This window comes from Camelus dromedarius, chromosome 27 (assembly GCF_036321535.1).
Source record: "Camelus dromedarius isolate mCamDro1 chromosome 27, mCamDro1.pat, whole genome shotgun sequence".
Lineage (NCBI taxonomy): Eukaryota > Metazoa > Chordata > Mammalia > Artiodactyla > Camelidae > Camelus > Camelus dromedarius.
In genome coordinates this window covers 7,508,019-7,525,033 of record NC_087462.1, presented here as the reverse complement: position 1 = coordinate 7,525,033, position 17,015 = coordinate 7,508,019, and the positions used below count along the sequence as shown (strand labels likewise).

General features: G+C 50.2%; 1 protein-coding gene across 6 annotated transcripts in view; it reads left to right on the top strand.

Annotated features, from left to right (window-relative positions):
* Positions 1-17,015, top strand: part of CACNA1A (calcium voltage-gated channel subunit alpha1 A) — a 206,576-nt gene that overhangs the window by 125,520 nt on the left and 64,041 nt on the right. For all 6 annotated transcript variants that reach the window (XM_064479894.1, XM_064479896.1, XM_064479892.1 and 3 more), the window contains 9 exons: positions 1,164-1,373; positions 4,376-4,488; positions 5,679-5,791; positions 5,921-6,052; positions 6,349-6,421; positions 8,227-8,344; positions 8,479-8,546; positions 12,026-12,132; positions 13,906-14,709. In XM_064479894.1, the coding sequence (XP_064335964.1) occupies positions 1,164-1,373; positions 4,376-4,488; positions 5,679-5,791; positions 5,921-6,052; positions 6,349-6,421; positions 8,227-8,344; positions 8,479-8,546; positions 12,026-12,132; positions 13,906-14,709 (1,738 nt within the window). The remainder of the gene's footprint in view (positions 1-1,163; positions 1,374-4,375; positions 4,489-5,678; positions 5,792-5,920; positions 6,053-6,348; positions 6,422-8,226; positions 8,345-8,478; positions 8,547-12,025; positions 12,133-13,905; positions 14,710-17,015) is intronic.

Sequence of the window (17,015 nt, the reverse complement as noted above, 5' to 3'; positions counted from 1 at the left end):
CAGCCCCCATTATCATTTGCCTGAACCAATACAGTCATCTCCTCCCCACTTCTGCCTTTGCCTTCCATAGTTTGTATCCCCCACAGTAGCCAGAAGTGCCTGTGAACCCCTGAGTCAGGTCACATTCCTCCTCTGCTGAAACCCTCTGTGGCTTCCACTTCACTCAAAACAAAAGCCCAAGTTCTCCATGCAGCCCCCAAGGCCCTTCACAACCTGCCCGGTCACCTCTCTGCCCTCACCTCCTCCCTTTTTCCACCTCAACCACTCTACTCCAGCCATACTGGTCTCTTTGTGCTGTCCCCCAAATATGTCAGGCAGACGCATTCCTGCCTCAGGACCTTTGCACTTGCTATTTATTCTGCCTAAGATACTAAGGTAACTTAGGTCAACACCGTCACCTTGACCACTCAGTCTAATACTGCAGCCTGCCCAGCCATCCCTCCTAGAGGTCCCAGCCCCCTTGTTCTGCTCTGCTTTCTCTTTTTACCAAAGCACTTTTCACCTTCCATCACACTATTAATTTACTGATTTATTATATTATGTTTGCTGTCTGTCTCCTCCACTGGAGTGTCAGTCCCAGGAATACAGGGCTCTGTCTGTTGACCAGTATATCCTGAACCCCTGGGACAAAGCCTAGCATAGTAAGTGCTCCATAAATGCTTAAGAGCAAAAATATGTGCAGGCAGAGGGCACAGCTGTCTCACTCTTTGGTGATCATTTCTAAAGTGAAATGTCCATAGGAAGCTAAGATCCTATCCACACCTCCTCTGGAAGGCTTTCCAAGTATGCTCCATGCAGCTCTGGGGGTCCTGTGCAGAGGCTCCCACCTCATTTCACTCTGTCACATGACCCTCTGAGTCATTAGATGTGAGATGGAGAGGGAGATACAGAAGGTTGGCTCTGGCAGTGGAGAGCCATTAGCCTCCTTGTTGACAGCCTGAGCTCTCATTGGTTATTTCCAATACTATTTTCAGGGACATCACCCTGTCATAAGCTGCATCTCTGGAAAGCTAAGCCCATGGGTCATGATGGTTCCCTCAGGCCAGAGGGCTTGCTTGCTTGGGAGGCTAATGGATTCCTTGGCCACAATCTGTGCCCGGGCCACACATCGGTTAATTTCCTCTGCAGGAACACCCTGACATTCTCCATCCTTTCCCTGGCAGGGTCTCCCTTTGCCCGAGCCAGCATTAAAAGTGCCAAGCTGGAGAACTCGACTTTTTTTCACAAAAAGGAGAGGAGGATGCGTTTCTACATCCGCCGCATGGTCAAAACTCAGGCCTTCTACTGGACTGTGCTCAGTCTGGTAGCCCTCAACACGCTGTGTGTCGCTATTGTTCACTACAACCAGCCCGAGTGGCTCTCCGACTTCCTCTGTGAGTACCGCCTGGCCCCGCCCCCACTGACTCTCTGATCCCTTCCTCACGCCCTTTTTCTAGTTCTCTTTCTCTGGTGGTGTGTGTTCCATCTTTGGTCCTCACTGACTTTGCACCTTCATTTGGCTCTGTCAGCAACTGGAATTGGGGCTGATGTTGCTGCTGCCACAGTGACAGAACCCAGTTTCTTTGAGCCTGAGAGCTGGAAGCTGGAATTTGGGCCACCAGACATTTCCACAATCACTTTCTAAGAAAGGCACGTAGGGGTGCTGGTGAAGAGGACATTGAAAGAGAGACAGAGAGAGTCAGAGACTGCAGGACAGCCAGATAGAGACAGAAACAAATGTGTGCATCTCTGTTCAATGTTAAATAATTTATGATTGAGAGATGGGGGTGCCTTAGAGACAAAAAAGTGACCCATATGTTGTGCTGATTTTTTCTGCTCACTTCTGACTCTCTGCTTCTCCCCTCTTCTTCCAACCTTCTTCTTCCTTCCCCTTTTCTCTCCTGTCCTTTTTGAGTTCCTTATGTCTGGGATTCATTCCTAGAAGACACCTTCCAACAAGTATGAGAATGTCTTGCTGCTTCAGTGGGTATCAGGGCCTCCAAGGCTTTGCCCTTCTGGGCCTATTCCCAGAGTTCAGGAATTAACATAAGATAGTATGAAAATTGATGGCTAGATGTGGGGAGGAGAAGCAGTGAAAGATGGGGAGACATCTGAACAGGATTTAAAAAGTAAAGAGCTCTGAGGAATCAACAAAAGTAGTGGCTGGACAGTGAGGAAGGCAAGTGGATACCTTGACTCTGGAACTTGTGGGCCCAGGATGAGGATTCCCCAAAACCTTCTTGCCTGCTGGCTGCCCTCCTACATCTACTGGCTTTTCTGACTTAGGTCTGTAGATTCTCTGTCCTTCTGACCTGGTTCAGAATTCACCCAGACAACCATTGGAGAAGTCGAGTCTTCAGCCTAGAGAGGCCTGGGAGCCTAGTCTAATTCATCGTCTCCTTGTAACCGTCATTGTTCCCAGTCACATTGGCTGACCCCCCAGGACACTCCCTAGTGGCTAGTTCTCCTTCCCAGAGCCCTGACCTAGTTCCAACCTTAGTAATTGCATTTGGTCCCCCTGGAGTCTCTTATAAATGAGGACTATTTACTTTTTGTCTTAACCTCCTCTGATAGCCTATTTTTAATCTCCCATATTCTCCCCACTAATCACCTTGCTCTGTCTGTCCTGGTTCAGGAACAGGGAGTTGGGACTCCCTGCCTGGGGCCTCTGTGTCTATAAATGTCCTTTAACTATCCCCATTTTCCAGTTGAGAAAATTGTTGCACAGAGAGGTTAAGACACTTGCCCACAGTCACCCAGCTAGTTAGTGATGTAGCCAGGATTTGAACCCAGAGTCCAAGCTGTATCTAATGGTGCATCCCTGCCCTGATCACCAGGTAACCTGGGTTCTCAATGCCTGCTCTGCCTCTAACTCTCTGTGTGACCTTGGACAAGTTATTACCATTGTCCATCAGTCAAAGACGTCTTCAATTATAAGACACACATTTATTTTTATTTTATGTGCCACTGAAAAATAAAACACTACTGCCATCTAAACTAGGGCATGTCGATTTTAAGATACACTCCAGTTACAGAGATGTCAGAATGTGAACAGAAATGTGTCTTGGAATCGATGAAGTGTAGTCGTCTCTCCGGGTCTCAAATTCCTCTTCTGTATTTGGTGGAAATTGGATTTGATGGCCCTGGAAGTTCTCCCAGACCCACCAGTGCTACAAACAAGTAGGTCTCAGGTCCTGTGCATCACCAGCTATCGTGTTTCCATGGTAACTGGGAAACAAACATCTTGGAAACTCTTAAGTCCTCCTAGAGTTGCTTCAGGCGGTGTTTGGGATGCACCAGGTATTAAGACATTTTGCTCCTGGGGGCCCTGGAGACCCTGGAGTTTCCCTCAGATGCGAGGAGCTCCCTGTGAGTCCTGAAACTAAAGGAAAGTTTAAATCAGGAATAAATGGGAAAGTCCTTGATGGTCAGTTCAAGCCACTTCTTCAAAGAATGATGTAACAAATATCCTTGACCTTCAAATGGAGTTAGCTATGTGACCAAAATCGAATCCTTGGAAGTTTGAGTTCTCTGTCTTCTCTTTCTGTATGCTTTCTTCCCCTCAGAATTCTTCCTTACCTCTTTTTTCCCTCCATTAGGTGTCTACCTATGCCCTCCCTGACTTTTTTTCTTCCTATCCCACCAAGAAAACCTCAGAAGAGGATCTGCTATTAACTATTTCTTTGCTGGAGCAAACAAATATCCATGAGTTACTCTCCCCAAGACATTTGCACCTTTATGCTTTCTTACCAAAAAACAAAAGGCTTTACCTTTTTTTAATACATAATTTATTTTTAATATTTTATATTCTTTTTTTAAATTGAAGTGTGGTCAATTTACAGTGTTAGTTTCAGGTGTACAGCAGAGCAATTCAGTTACACATATACACACATAACATACATATTTTTTCAGTTTCTCTTCCATTATGTCTCATTACAAGAAATTTAATGTAGCTCCCTGTACTATACAGTAGGTCCAAAAAGTTTTGTCTTGCTCAAGACTTTTAGACATCGGCAAGATGGAATCTCCAGGGCCATCAAATGGGTTTTCCAAGTTGGGAGAAAAGCCATGCTTTAGATTGGTGGCCCGAAGTATTCCAACTTAAGTCCCTCACACAAGGATTACAAATAGGACACTGTTATGATTTCTATTTCTATTACTCCTTTGGCGCTTAGGCATGTCATGGGAGCATTATTTTGTTAGTTATCCAATTAGTTCGTTAATCAGTTAGTTGTTAGTTAGTTAGTTAAATTCATTCATTTGTTGGTTTTAAAAATGAAGTAAGCACCCAGGAACCCATCAGCCAGGGTTACTATTAACAGGAAGTCAGAGCCACCTGGAACCTTCCCCCACAAATCTAATCTTCTCTCTGTTTCCTACCCCTCCTCCCTTCTAGACTATGCAGAATTCATTTTCTTAGGACTCTTTATGTCCGAAATGTTTATAAAAATGTACGGGCTTGGGACGCGGCCTTACTTCCACTCTTCCTTCAACTGTTTTGATTGTGGGGTAAGTGCTCTGGTTTCGAAGGAGTTCATTTCTCCAGCTCTTGCTTAGAATGACTGACACCTGGGGACATCAGGAAAAAGAGAGAGGTAGGCTCACCCCTGGCTATGAGAGACTCTGCCGAATGCAAAAGGAAGGGGAGGACGGTCCCCGACTTTGGCGAGGATCCAGAGCTCCCAGAACCCTCCTCAGCCACTGCCAGTGGGAGGGGAAACTTATGGACCCTCTTTGGAAAGTAGGGGTGACCTTGGCAATTCCACTTAGAGAAGCTCACACAGATGCCCAGCAGACACATACAAGAATGCTTTGAGCAGCCTTGCTTATAAGAGTCCCAAACCAAATGACCCAAATATCCCTTTGCAGAAGAGTGGATGAGTGAGTGGTGGCATAGCCATATAATAGAATTCTCTGCACCAGTGAGAGGCAACCAACAACGGCCACACCCATCAGCCACGTAATATTGCACAAAAGGAGGCAGACACTGACAAAACCAGTCCATATGGTGTGATTCTGCTCATCAAAGTTCAGATGGACAAAACTAAGCTATATTGGTTAGGGATGGTACTTGAACACTTTAAAAAGGCAAAGACCTCAAAAACATGATAAGTGAAAGAAGTCAGACATCAAATGTCACATATTGCATAATTCCATTTATATGAAATGTCCAGAACAGGCAAAGCTATAGAGACAGAAAGTGGACTAGTGGTCGCCAGGGGCTGGGAGGAGGCGGGTAAGGAGAGACTGCTAATGGGTACGGGGTCTCCTTTGAAGGTAACGGAAATGTTTTGGAACTAGAGAGGTGATGGTTGCACAACATTGTAAATGTACTAAATGCCACTGAACTGTGCACTATTTTAAGTTAACCATTATGTTATCTGGATTTCACCTCAAATTTTTTTTAATGCAAGGAAATGATTACTATAAAATTCAGAGTGGTGGTTATGTCTTGGGGTCCCTGGAAGCTCTCGGGGTGCTGATATGTCCTGTTTCTCGACGTAGGTAGTGGTTGTGTGGCCATTCACTTCATAATTAAACGTTTCAGGAATTCTTTGCTTTCATCAGCTCTTAATAAGTTAAATGAGAGAAGAGATGAGAGCGGTCTAAGGGTGGGAGTTGGGCTGGGTTCCTGAAAGTTTCAGGGCCGGGGCATGTTTGCAAGGAGCCTGGACGCGAGACCCAGTCCCCTGCTCTAGGTCATCATCGGGAGCATCTTTGAGGTCATCTGGGCCGTCATAAAACCCGGCACATCCTTTGGAATCAGCGTGTTACGAGCCCTCAGGTTATTGCGTATTTTCAAAGTCACAAAGTAAGTCTTTGGGATCCCCTGGCATCCCGATGGGGGCGGGGATGGGGGCCAGGGTGGGGCCACCTCTAGCATGTTGGGAACCCTGGCGCAGCCTGACCCCCAACCCGCAACCCTGGCCTCTGTTGGCAGGTACTGGGCATCTCTCAGGAACCTGGTCGTCTCTCTTCTCAACTCCATGAAATCCATCATCAGCCTGTTGTTCCTCCTTTTCCTGTTCATCGTTGTCTTTGCCCTTCTGGGAATGCAACTCTTTGGCGGCCAGTAAGTGCTCAGCAGATTCTCTGACTTCTGCTTCCCTGGGGTCCAGCCAGGGGCCTCCCACCCCCACGCACCTTGCTCAGTGCATCCAGAGCCCCAGGCCCACCTGCATCACACAGTCTGGCCCCCTCATGAACTGGACACCAGGTGCACTCACCCAGATGGGCAGGGCCCTGTGTACCACTCAGGGTGTCCTTCTAGAGAGCAGAGATGCTAAAGATATTGCCCTGAGATACGGTGCCAAACCGTCAGAACACCTGGGGTGGGACCAACGTGAAATGTCTGTGTCCTCCCCACAGGTTTAATTTCGATGAAGGGACTCCTCCTACCAACTTTGACACTTTTCCAGCAGCAATAATGACGGTGTTTCAGGTACAACCTTCACCCGGTCCCATGAATGCAGGGAAGCACCAGCGTTCACTAGGAGGCAGAGGGAGCAGGGAACGTGGGCAGGAGCCTTCACTTTGGTTTCCACAGGAAGAAATGGGCAGGACAGATTAAGCAGGTGTAAGATTGGCTAGTTTGAATAATTTCAGCAGGCCCAGGGGCATAGGAGCTGTCCCGAGTTCTCTGGCACTTGACTGTGGGCTGATTCAGGCAGGGGAATGTTGGCCCTGAGCTTAAGAGCCCAAGAGAGGAGATGGTTGGGAGTGTGGGCTCTGGATTGGTTGGTTTGCATTTGAAAAGCGTGCTCACAGGCCAGCTGTTTACTGTCTCTAAGAATTAGCTAGTCCTGACTCCCCCCAGGGTCAGCAAGGCCCCATACGTCAAAGCATCAGAATATAGAAAATACTAGACATGGCTAATATACATCCTGCCCCAGACTGGAGGACACCCCAGGCCCATATTCCAGGGCAAATATATGGACCCTAGGTGGTCTCCCCAGACTAGCTTCTGCACCCATACAGACATGTGCCCTGAGGTTTGGAACTGGCTTAGCTGGGACCTCCAGAGCCTTTCCAAGTGGGTTCTGTTTCTTGAGGGGACAGAGAGTTTATGGGAAATAGAACTTCACTCCTCTCTTCTCCTGGGGGGGGCAGATTATTTCTAAATGAGATCCCTAGACTAGCGGTTGGAAAGAGAAACCATCCATGAAGTTCTGAGCCCTCAGATAAATGATTATTAATGGTAGTAATTGCCAGCCAGATATCTTCAGCACGAGGGTTCTTACCCCAGAGGGATTCTGTCCCCCAGGGACACCTAGAAGTATCTGAAAATATTTTTGGTTATCACAACTGGGGGCGGGTGGGGGTGTTACTGGCATCTAATAGGTAGAGGCCAGGGGTGCCACTCATTGCACGCATCCTACAGTGCATAGGATGGCAGGAAGTCCCCAGGTGTCAGCAGTGTCAAGGCTGAGAAACCCTGCATTGACAGTTTAACGTCTTTGTAGTTCTTTCACATTTAATTTATCCTCATGGAAATAATACAAAGGAGGGAAGTGGGATATTTTTTAACAGCTGGGTGGATGCTGCATACACGTCCCTTTAGCCCTTCCCATGCGCATCAGTACAACTTCTATTTGCCAGCACCTGAGTCCCTTTTCCTGAGGTTTCCTCTGGTCACCGGTACCACCACCATCCTCACCCACAGACACAAGAGTCCAGAAATACCAGTGAATATATGGCTTAAACAAGGGAAATTCATTTCTCACAGTTCCGGAGGCTGGAAGTCCATGATCGGGTGCATGCAGGGTTGGTTCCTGGTGAGGACTCTCTTCCTGGCTTGCAGACGGCCGCCTTCTCAATTCTGTCTCACAGGGCAGGGGGAGAGAGAGAAGAGACACAGGGAGAGACCAAGTTCTCTGGTGGCTTTTCTTAGAAAGGCACTAATCCCTTCATGAGGGCTCCACTGTCATGTCTTCATCTAACCCTACTTCCCTCCCATCTCCAAATACCATCACACAAGGGTTTAGAGCTTCAATATATGAATTTAGGGAGCACAGCTTAGCTGCTAGCAAACTCCCTTATCACATCAGGGCAGAGTCCTCCAGGGTTACTTTTTCCTAGAAGCCAGGCCGAGAGCCCTTTCCTCTCACAGACAGACAAGCCCCTCCTCCCCCAGAGAGAAGGGCCGAGGAGGGGCCGACGCGGCAGGTCCCGGCTCCCACAGCTGCATCTCCAAGGGGCCCAAGGCTGAGAGGGGGGTTGGCTGTGTGTTTCTCCCTCCCCTTTCAGATCCTGACGGGCGAAGACTGGAACGAGGTCATGTACGACGGCATCAAGTCTCAGGGGGGCGTGCAGGGCGGCATGGTGTTCTCCATCTACTTCATCGTGCTGACGCTCTTCGGGAACTGTATCCTCTGTGCGGGGAGATGGGGACGTGCCTGGGCCTCGGGGAGAGCAGATCGGGGGTGCAAGGGAGGGGTTCAGGAGTCCCAGGTGTCAGGGTCCAAGTGGCGATGCTTTCCCTGACTCCGGCGTTTGCAGACACCCTCCTGAACGTGTTCTTGGCCATCGCGGTGGATAACTTGGCCAACGCCCAGGAGCTCACCAAGGTGGAGTTGGTGGGAAAATGTTTCTGTGGCAAAGTTACCACTTGCTCATGGCAGATCAGGACCATGCCGGGCATTGGGGGACAGGGACCGAGGTCAGAGCTTTTTGCCCTGGATGTACTGTGCCAGGGAGGAGGCGCCTCCTCCCCACCCCACCCCTGAAACAGACTGTCCCTAATCAAGTGGATTCTGCAGCAGAGGGCGGGGGCTGGGGGGAAGGCAGCAGGGTTGCTGTAGGAAACAGATGGCAAACTCCACCAGAGTGCCTGTTTATAGGGAGTGGGCAGCGTCAAGGGACTTCCAAGGAATGCTGCAGCCCCTAGGCTAGCAGGCGCTGTCACCACCCTAAACCCAAAAGGACGGGACAGATGGAGAATAACCCGGACAAGGTCCTGAGGCTCAGTGTGTGTCCCCGTGAGCTTGGGAGCTGGCCGGACTTCACCACTGAGTGGCAGAAGTAAAGGATTATATGATGCTTATGGTGCCAGGCATCACTGTTATCTCCCTTTTGCAGAAGGGGAAACTGAGGCTCAGGAAGGCAAAGTCACTGGCCCCAGATGGCATGATAATAGCTGCTACTAGTTAGAGCATCGTGCTGTGCATGTCAGGCGCTCGGCACAGTTCTTGGCACACAGTAAGTGCTCAACAAAGGGAGCCTTTATAAGTCACTTGGCATAAACAGGCACCTGGACCAAGAGCTCTCATTTTGCCAAGCTGGTAAAGGGGAGGCAGGGATTCGAACCCAGACTTGGTAAGTTCCAGAACCTGAATTCTGTACCCACACACCTTACCAGCTTTCCTTTGAGCTCCAGCTGAGCAGGTAATGATGAAAATGAAAATAACAACAACCAAAGAAAATATGATTGCCCCTCATGTATGCCAAACACCAGAAAGCATAAGCGATAGGAAGTTACTGTGATCCCCATTTCACAGACGGGAAAACTGAGGCCCAGAGAGGTTGTAACCTTGCCAGAGAGCTAGGAACCGAAAGAGCAGAGGTGTGACCTCTCAGAGCAGAAAAGAGAGAAGAGCAGAGGAAATGAGATTGGAGAAGAATTAAGGGGGTTGGGAGTGAGAACTATCCACGCGAAGAGAAACCCAGTTTTCGTTCATAGTCAGTGATGTTGAACTATCCCGGCAAAACCTGGTATCAAATGCCCCTTAGGGCAGCATTGGACTCCCTGAGAGTCAGGTCCATCTCAGCCAGGCACAGAGGAGGCAATGTGCTTTCAGTAATACAGCTCACACCCCTGGGATAGCCCACGAGCAGGGCTGCTGGGAACAATTGTACAGGTTGTGCACTGCACAAAGGAAGCTGGGCACCTTGTTGCAATTTGAGGAAAGGGTGTCAGGCATCCTAGGAGCTGGCGGTGTTCTGGCCTAAGCCTTTCGCCCGCAGCCACATCACATTAAGAGAACTCGCACAGGGTCATTCTCTCAGCCCAGGAGGGCCAGGCCTGGGGCCTGTCTCAGCTTCACAGCCCCATCCCCAGTACCTCGAGGTGTTCAGGACATGTTTATGGAACTGAACCGAACTGAGCAGACTTTGCCAACCCTCCATCTGTCAGCCCGGGCAGGAGGGAGAGAGAGTTTCCCGGGCCCAGCTCCAACTTGGGGAAGTGGGGAGGAACAGAAGTCTCCACCACCCTAAGCACCCGGCCACAGTCCTGGCCACTTGGAGCCAGATGGCATCACTGCGCCAGGGGCTGATCTTAAGAGCTCATCCAGATTCCAAGAGCCCATCCTCAAGGGCCGACATGGGAGAGAGGATGCATCAGGAGGGCGGGAGAGGGGAGGAAGGCAGAGTTATCTCCTGTGATGTGCAGACATCCTCCTCTGGACCCACATTCTTTTTTTTTTTTTTTTTTTTTTGGTAGGGAGAAGAATTAGGTTTATTTGTTCATTTATTTAATGAAGCTACTGGAGATTGAACCCAGGACCTCGTGCATGCTAAGCATGCACTCTACCGCCGAGCTATACCCTCCCCTCCCCGACCCACGTTCTTTCTATCATTTATTCCACAAGCATTTCTTGGGCATTTAATATGTGACCCACTAAGCCCTGCTGTGTTTTTATCTCATTTAACCCTCACAGAAAACCTAGGAGGCAAGTCTGCCCATTTTACACATTTTGTCCTCCATCCAAAAGCATTTACTGAGCACCTCCTGTGCACAGGGCCTGGCCTAGGAGCCAGGGACATAGCAGGGAACAAAACAAGCAGAAATCTCTGCCTTCATGGAGCTGATATTCTAGCAGGAGAGATAGACGAGAAGTAAGTTTGTCAGATGGTGATAACTGCTAAGGAGAAAAGTGAGGTTGGGAAAGTTGGAGAGAGTTGAAATTTTAGATGAAGATTGTGAGGCCCAGAGAAGTTAAGAGACTTGTCCAAGGTAAGCAGAAAGTGGAGGACTTGGGATTTGAACCCAGACTGGTCCAGAACTTGAGCTCCTAACCATGTGCAATGTAATGTAAACTTGAGCATGTTTCAGACTCACCTGCAAGCTTATGGGGAAATGCAGACTCCAGCGCCCAGCTTGGGTTCTTCTGGAGGCCTGGGAATCTGCATTTTCAGTGTTTTTGAGGTGGCTGGTCCAGGGACTTGGCTCTGAGAAATGCTGGTGTGATGCCAGGAGGAGGGGTGGCCTTGGGAGAGCAGGGTGGCCAGCCGGGTCCCAGCCCTGTGTTGTCACTGACAGTGTCCTGATCTGACCATTTCCGAGGTGGTAAGGTTGCTTCTTGCCCCAGAGATCCCCGCGCGGTGGGAGAGGTGCCCTGCCGCCGCATGACTTTTCTGATTGGCGGGGTCGTCTCTGGCCATTTCTTTCTCGTTGCTTTTTCTTTGCTTTTTCTTTGTTGGCTTTTCTGTTTTACGAATGAGGCCCTGCATGAAGGCTGAAGAAGGATTTAAAGCCCCCAAACGTCTTTTTCTGTATGTATTTTTAAAACATCTTCCCCCATCCTCCTCCTCTCTGAACCTAACCGGCTGAGAATATCAGTTCCTCTCCTGATTTCCCTTCCGGAGGCTGTTGGCAGTGCATGGGATGGGCCCCGGGATGCCAAATTTTTCTGCACGTGGGGGTCTTGTTGGTATTTTTTTTAAAGTCTTGGTTCAGAGAGCTTAAATGGCCCAGAAAATAGAGTGAGAGGAAAATCCTTGCATTAATTTTCAGCTCATTGAGACAAAGTACAGAAAAATCTCCACTGTGGGAAGGGAAGGGAGTCTTTTTCTTTTTCTTTTCGTCTGTGTGTTAAAATAGGGTTAATAATGAGCTGGCTATCAAGCGTCTACATAAAGGGGATAGCAGTACGCTTAACCAATGGGCGTCCATTCCAATTAGCGGACCTCGGCTCTGATTGGTCGACCCCCAGGCCAAACCTGTTCGTAGACATTTCAGATGTTGCCCCTGGTTAGCAGTAGGGTCAGAGGTGAGGCCCCGAGGCCCAGTTCATGCTTTGTGAACAGGGATCCATGTGTCTTTTAGGATGAACAAGAAGAAGAGGAGGCAGCCAACCAGAAACTCGCCCTCCAGAAAGCCAAGGAGGTGGCAGAAGTGAGTCCTCTGTCCGCAGCCAACATGTCCATAGCTGTGTAAGTGCCCCCACTCTGGGATGTCATCTGGGCTCCTCAGCCTCTACACCTACCCAGTCAAGGATTTGGGGGCAGGGACCAGGCCCTGACAAGGCTGAGCTTCAGGAAGAGGCGCTTCTGCCCACCCACCCACTTTCACTCAGTAAATAGTTAAGAAGCACCTACTCTGTGCCAGGCACTGTTCTAGTGGCTGGGGGTACAGCATTAATAAGAGGTTGAGGGGTACAGCGGGTGCTAGGGGTGGTGAGAGTTGTGATCTTAAGTCTGATTGCCAGGGAAGGTCTCACTGAGAAAGTGACAAAGTCTGAAGAAGGTGAGGGAGGAGCCCTGGGGGGATCTGAGGGAAGAGCATCCCAGGCAGTGGGAACTGCACATGCAAAGGCCCTGAGGCAGGAACATGCCTGGGGGGTTTAGGGAACCTGGAGGAGGCCAGTGAGACTGAAATTGAGTGAGTGAGCGGATCAGGGTTGAGGGGAGGGTAGGAACTGAGGGTAGAGAAGTGATAATCAGATCATGCTGGGCCTTGTGGACTAAGGGGAGGACTTAGAATTTTGCTCTGAGTCAGGTGGTAGACATGGAGGGTTCTTGAGCAGAGGAAGGACAGGACCTGACTCAGTTGTTCACAGGTATACTCATCAGGGGAGCAGACCATGGGGAGCAAGAGCAAGAGCCAGGAGAGCCAGCTAGGTTGGACAAGACCGCATTGTTCCCTGCAAAAGAGATAGTGGGGGCTGGACTAGGGCAGTGGCAGAGCAGATAATGGGTGTAGCTGAATTCTAGAAAGATCAGGAAGGTAGAGCAGACAGAATTTGCTGGTGGATCAGAGGAGGGAAGGTGCTAAGAGTTAAGGTGTCTTGATTAAAGAAAGAATCGTTAACAATGCTGCTCTGCATTATGCCTTTGTTGGGTGGTCCGGAGATTTTTGCATTCTGTGGAGAAGTGCATCATGGGACAATGGCAAGGGGGCTTTCTTTCCTAAAGTACAAGGAGGTGGCTATGAAAGGGTAGCCCAGGGAGGTACCTGCTCTGGCAGGCAAGCCTATAGGAGATGGTCTGAATAAAACTATCAATACACAAAGAACCCCTGGGATAATCTGTATGCTCCAGGCAGGCCTTCAGCCCAGCCAGCACTCCCAGTAACAGCCCCACTGGTGTTTTGCACAAGTGGATCGATGGGCAGTGCCCCAAGACTCCCAAGTGCCCACGCCGGGGCTTCCAGAACCTGCTCCAGGTCAGTGTCCATTATGATTGACTGTCTCAGAGGTTAAAATATTTTGAATATCAAGACCAGCCCCAGGGGCCATGTGCTATAATTTGAAGAAGAAGAGAGAGGTCTATGGGGACCTGCACCTGGGCTGAGACCCCCATTAGACCAAAACACCCAGCCAGGCCAGGATACCTTACTGGACTGAGATGCCCACCTGGGCCAAGACACCTGTAAGGCCGAGATGTCCAGCCAGGTTGAGTTCTTCACACAGGTTGAAACACCTAGTTGGGTGGAGATACCCTGTCAGGCCAGGATACCCATCTGGGCCAAGATGCCCGTCTGGGCCAAGGAACCTACCTAGGTGAAGATGCCCAGTGAGATAAAATGCCCCCTGGGCCAGGACACCCATCTGGGTAGAAGTGCCCACCTTGGGCAAGACATCCACTGGGGTGGAGATACCCACAGGGCTGAGAGGCCCACCTGGACTGAGACTCCTGTTAGCCTGAGCGGTCCATGCAGGCCGCAGTGCCCAGCAATGCCTTAACCCCTGCGCGCTTCCCTTGCAGGAAGGAGCAACAGAAGAACCAGAAGCCGGCCAAGTCCGTGTGGGAGCAGCGGACCAGCGAGATGCGGAAGCAGAACCTGCTGGCCAGCCGGGAGGCGCTGTACAACGAGATGGACCCGGACGAGCGCTGGAAGGCCGCCTACGCCCGGCACCTGCGGCCCGACATGAAGACCCACCTGGACCGGCCGCTGGTGGTCGATCCCCAGGAGAACCGCAACAACAACACCAACAAGAGCCGCGCGGCCGAGCCCGCGGTGGACCAGCGCCTGGGCCAGCAGAGGGCCGAGGACTTCCTCAGGAAGCAGGCCCGCTACCACGACCGGGCCCGGGACCCCAGCGGCTCCGTGGGCCTGGACACCCGGAGGCCCTGGGCCGGCAGCCAGGAGGCCGAGCTGAGCCGGGAGGGGCCTTACGGCCGCGAGTCGGACCACCACGCCCGGGAGGGCGGCCTGGAGCAGCCCGGGTTCTGGGAGGGCGAGGCGGAGCGGGGCAAGGCGGGGGACCCGCACCGGAGGCACGCGCACCGCCAGGGGGGCAGCCGGGAGAGCCGCAGCGGCTCGCCCCGCACGGGGGCCGACGGGGAGCCCCGCAGGCACCGCGCCCACCGCAGGCCGGGCGAGGAGGGCCCGGAGGACAAGGCCGACCGGAGGTCGCGGCACCGCGAGGGCAGCCGGCCGGCCCGGGGCGGCGAGGGCGAGGGCCCCGATGGCGGCGAGCGGAGGAGGCGGCACCGGCACGGCCCTCCGCCCACGTATGACGGGGACACACGCAGGGAGGACAAGGAGCGCAGGCACCGGAGGAGGAAGTAAGTGGAAGCGAAGATAATGGGGGTAATAATAAGATTAGCCAAAGTGGCACCTGCTGTGTGTGTGCCTGGTACTTCTTGAGCCCCTCATTTCATCTTCTGGACAACCCCCTGAGATAGATCTCATTGTCATGCCCCCATTTCATAGATGGGGAGACTGAGAGTTGGAGTGACTTGCCCGAGGTCACACATCTAATAAGTGACCTTGAACCCAGGCCATCCCCCTCCAGAAATTGCAGGCAAACTATCATGCCCTTGTACCTTCCAGAGAAACTCTACAAGAACTTTCCTCCAGAATTATGCGGCTCTTGCTGTGTGACCTTGAGCAAGGGACTTTACATCTCTGGGCCTCAGTTTTCTTGATCTGTAAAATGGGGATAGCAGGGTCTTAACTGGGTCGTTGCTGAAATTAAATGATGTAATATATGCAAAGGGCCTGAAGGAACGGCTGACACACAGTAAGTGCTTGGTAAATTTAGATTCTTTTCAGGGGTTACTGAGCCAACCATTTTTTCACCTGATGCTATTCCTGGGAGGAGGGTGGGAAAGCCACTCTTGTCCCTCAGAATTGAAAGGAGAGCAGGGTTCAAAGCTTTTGGGGGCATCTTCAGGCCAGAAAAACCTTGAGTCCTCCCAGGGAAATGGGAGGCCACTGAAGGGATTTTGGGAAGAATAAAGTGTTTAGCACAGGACTCCATAATTAAGAACTAATGGATCACTGTGGGTATTATTATTACTACTATTACTAATATTACTGTTGTTAGCATCCTTGCTGTTTTATCTAGTCCTATCATTGAAGGAGGCAGAATGACAGGGACAGAAAGGCAGCGCAGCTTGGTGGTGAAAGGCAAGGACTCTGGTGCTAGAGGTCACACTGCCACCCCATCACTTCCTGACTGTGTGACTCGCAGCAGGTCACTTCCCTTTTCTGGGCCTCTGTTTCCTCATCTGTAAAGCAGGGATAAGAACAGTACCGGCCTCCTAGGATAGACATCAGTTTCAAATGAGTTAATACATGTAAAACGCTTTAAATGGTGCCTGGCTTATAATAAGTGTTCAGTAAATGTTAGCTATTATTAGTATGAATATTATTGTTATTCAATACTCAGTAAATGTTAACTATTTTTAGTAGTAGCACTAGTCATAAGCATTCAGTAAGTTTTAGCTATTTCTCTTATTATCATTATTATCATTAAGACTCTTTCATCAATAGACATAAAAGTACAACTTTAGATCCATAGCTTTTAGATTGTCCATGCAAGCTTCTTCTTTTTACAGATGGGGAAACTGAAGCCCAGAGAGGGAAAGGGGTTTCCCCACGGGAAGCCAGCCAGTAGCTGGAGTGTGAAAAGAAGCAGCCTTCCCGAATCCCACAGGAGGCCCCTGTTCCCCCTCCTCTCCAGAGGAAGGAAATACCTTCCCATTCCCACCCCCAAGTCTGCGCCAGGAGAGCACTGCTAACTCCTTTGTTGATAGACGTGTTAAATGCCGTGGCCAGGAGAAGTGTTATTCATTTGGCTGATATAAAGATCCTAACACTCACTGGAAATAAAATTTCATGAAGATTCGGGCACCTTTAGAGAAAAAAAAAATCCAGGACAAGCCATTCATCTGCTTTAAAAAAAAAAAAATCAGAATGGCCAAGATAAAACTTTATTCAAGAACATAACATGCTAGAGAGATGCTTCAGTTCTGTATTATGACCAAGCCGGTGGCCCTGACAGGTCTGCCCTGTGCATTTCTTGTCTTGTCATTCCTTTCCCCAGACACACTCTGGGTTTTTGATTCTCCAGGACGTTGATAATAAATGTAATTGTTTTTTTTCTGTTCCCCCTGTCTCCCCAAGTCACCGTTTCTACCTTCATCTGTTCTTCTTCAGTTTCCCCAGTTTTGAATACTCCCCTCCCCTGAAGCTTTCACTGGCTCACCCCAGGGAAAAGTGGACAAAGCACATTCTACTTCATATCATTAAACAGTTGCTGGCCCCTCATCCCCCACACCAGGCGGCAGAGCCCAGTGTCACCCCAGGGCCATCAAAGTAAGGATGGAACTTTCTCTGACTTCCAGCAGAAATCTGTGGATCGCAGGGCATCCGCCACCCTCTGGTTGCCAGGCAGTGCCTCCTGCTAGATTTGGCTGAGCAAGGGGACCTTTTGCCAAGGCCTGCACCACCCTGAAATTAATATTTCAGCTGTTTGCATACTAGTTCCACCTGCTCCCATCACCATGACAACCTACTCCCCAAAAGGAGCAAGAGGAGAGATAATGGACTTCTGAGCTTTTATTCTGCATGGGATAGGGAAGGA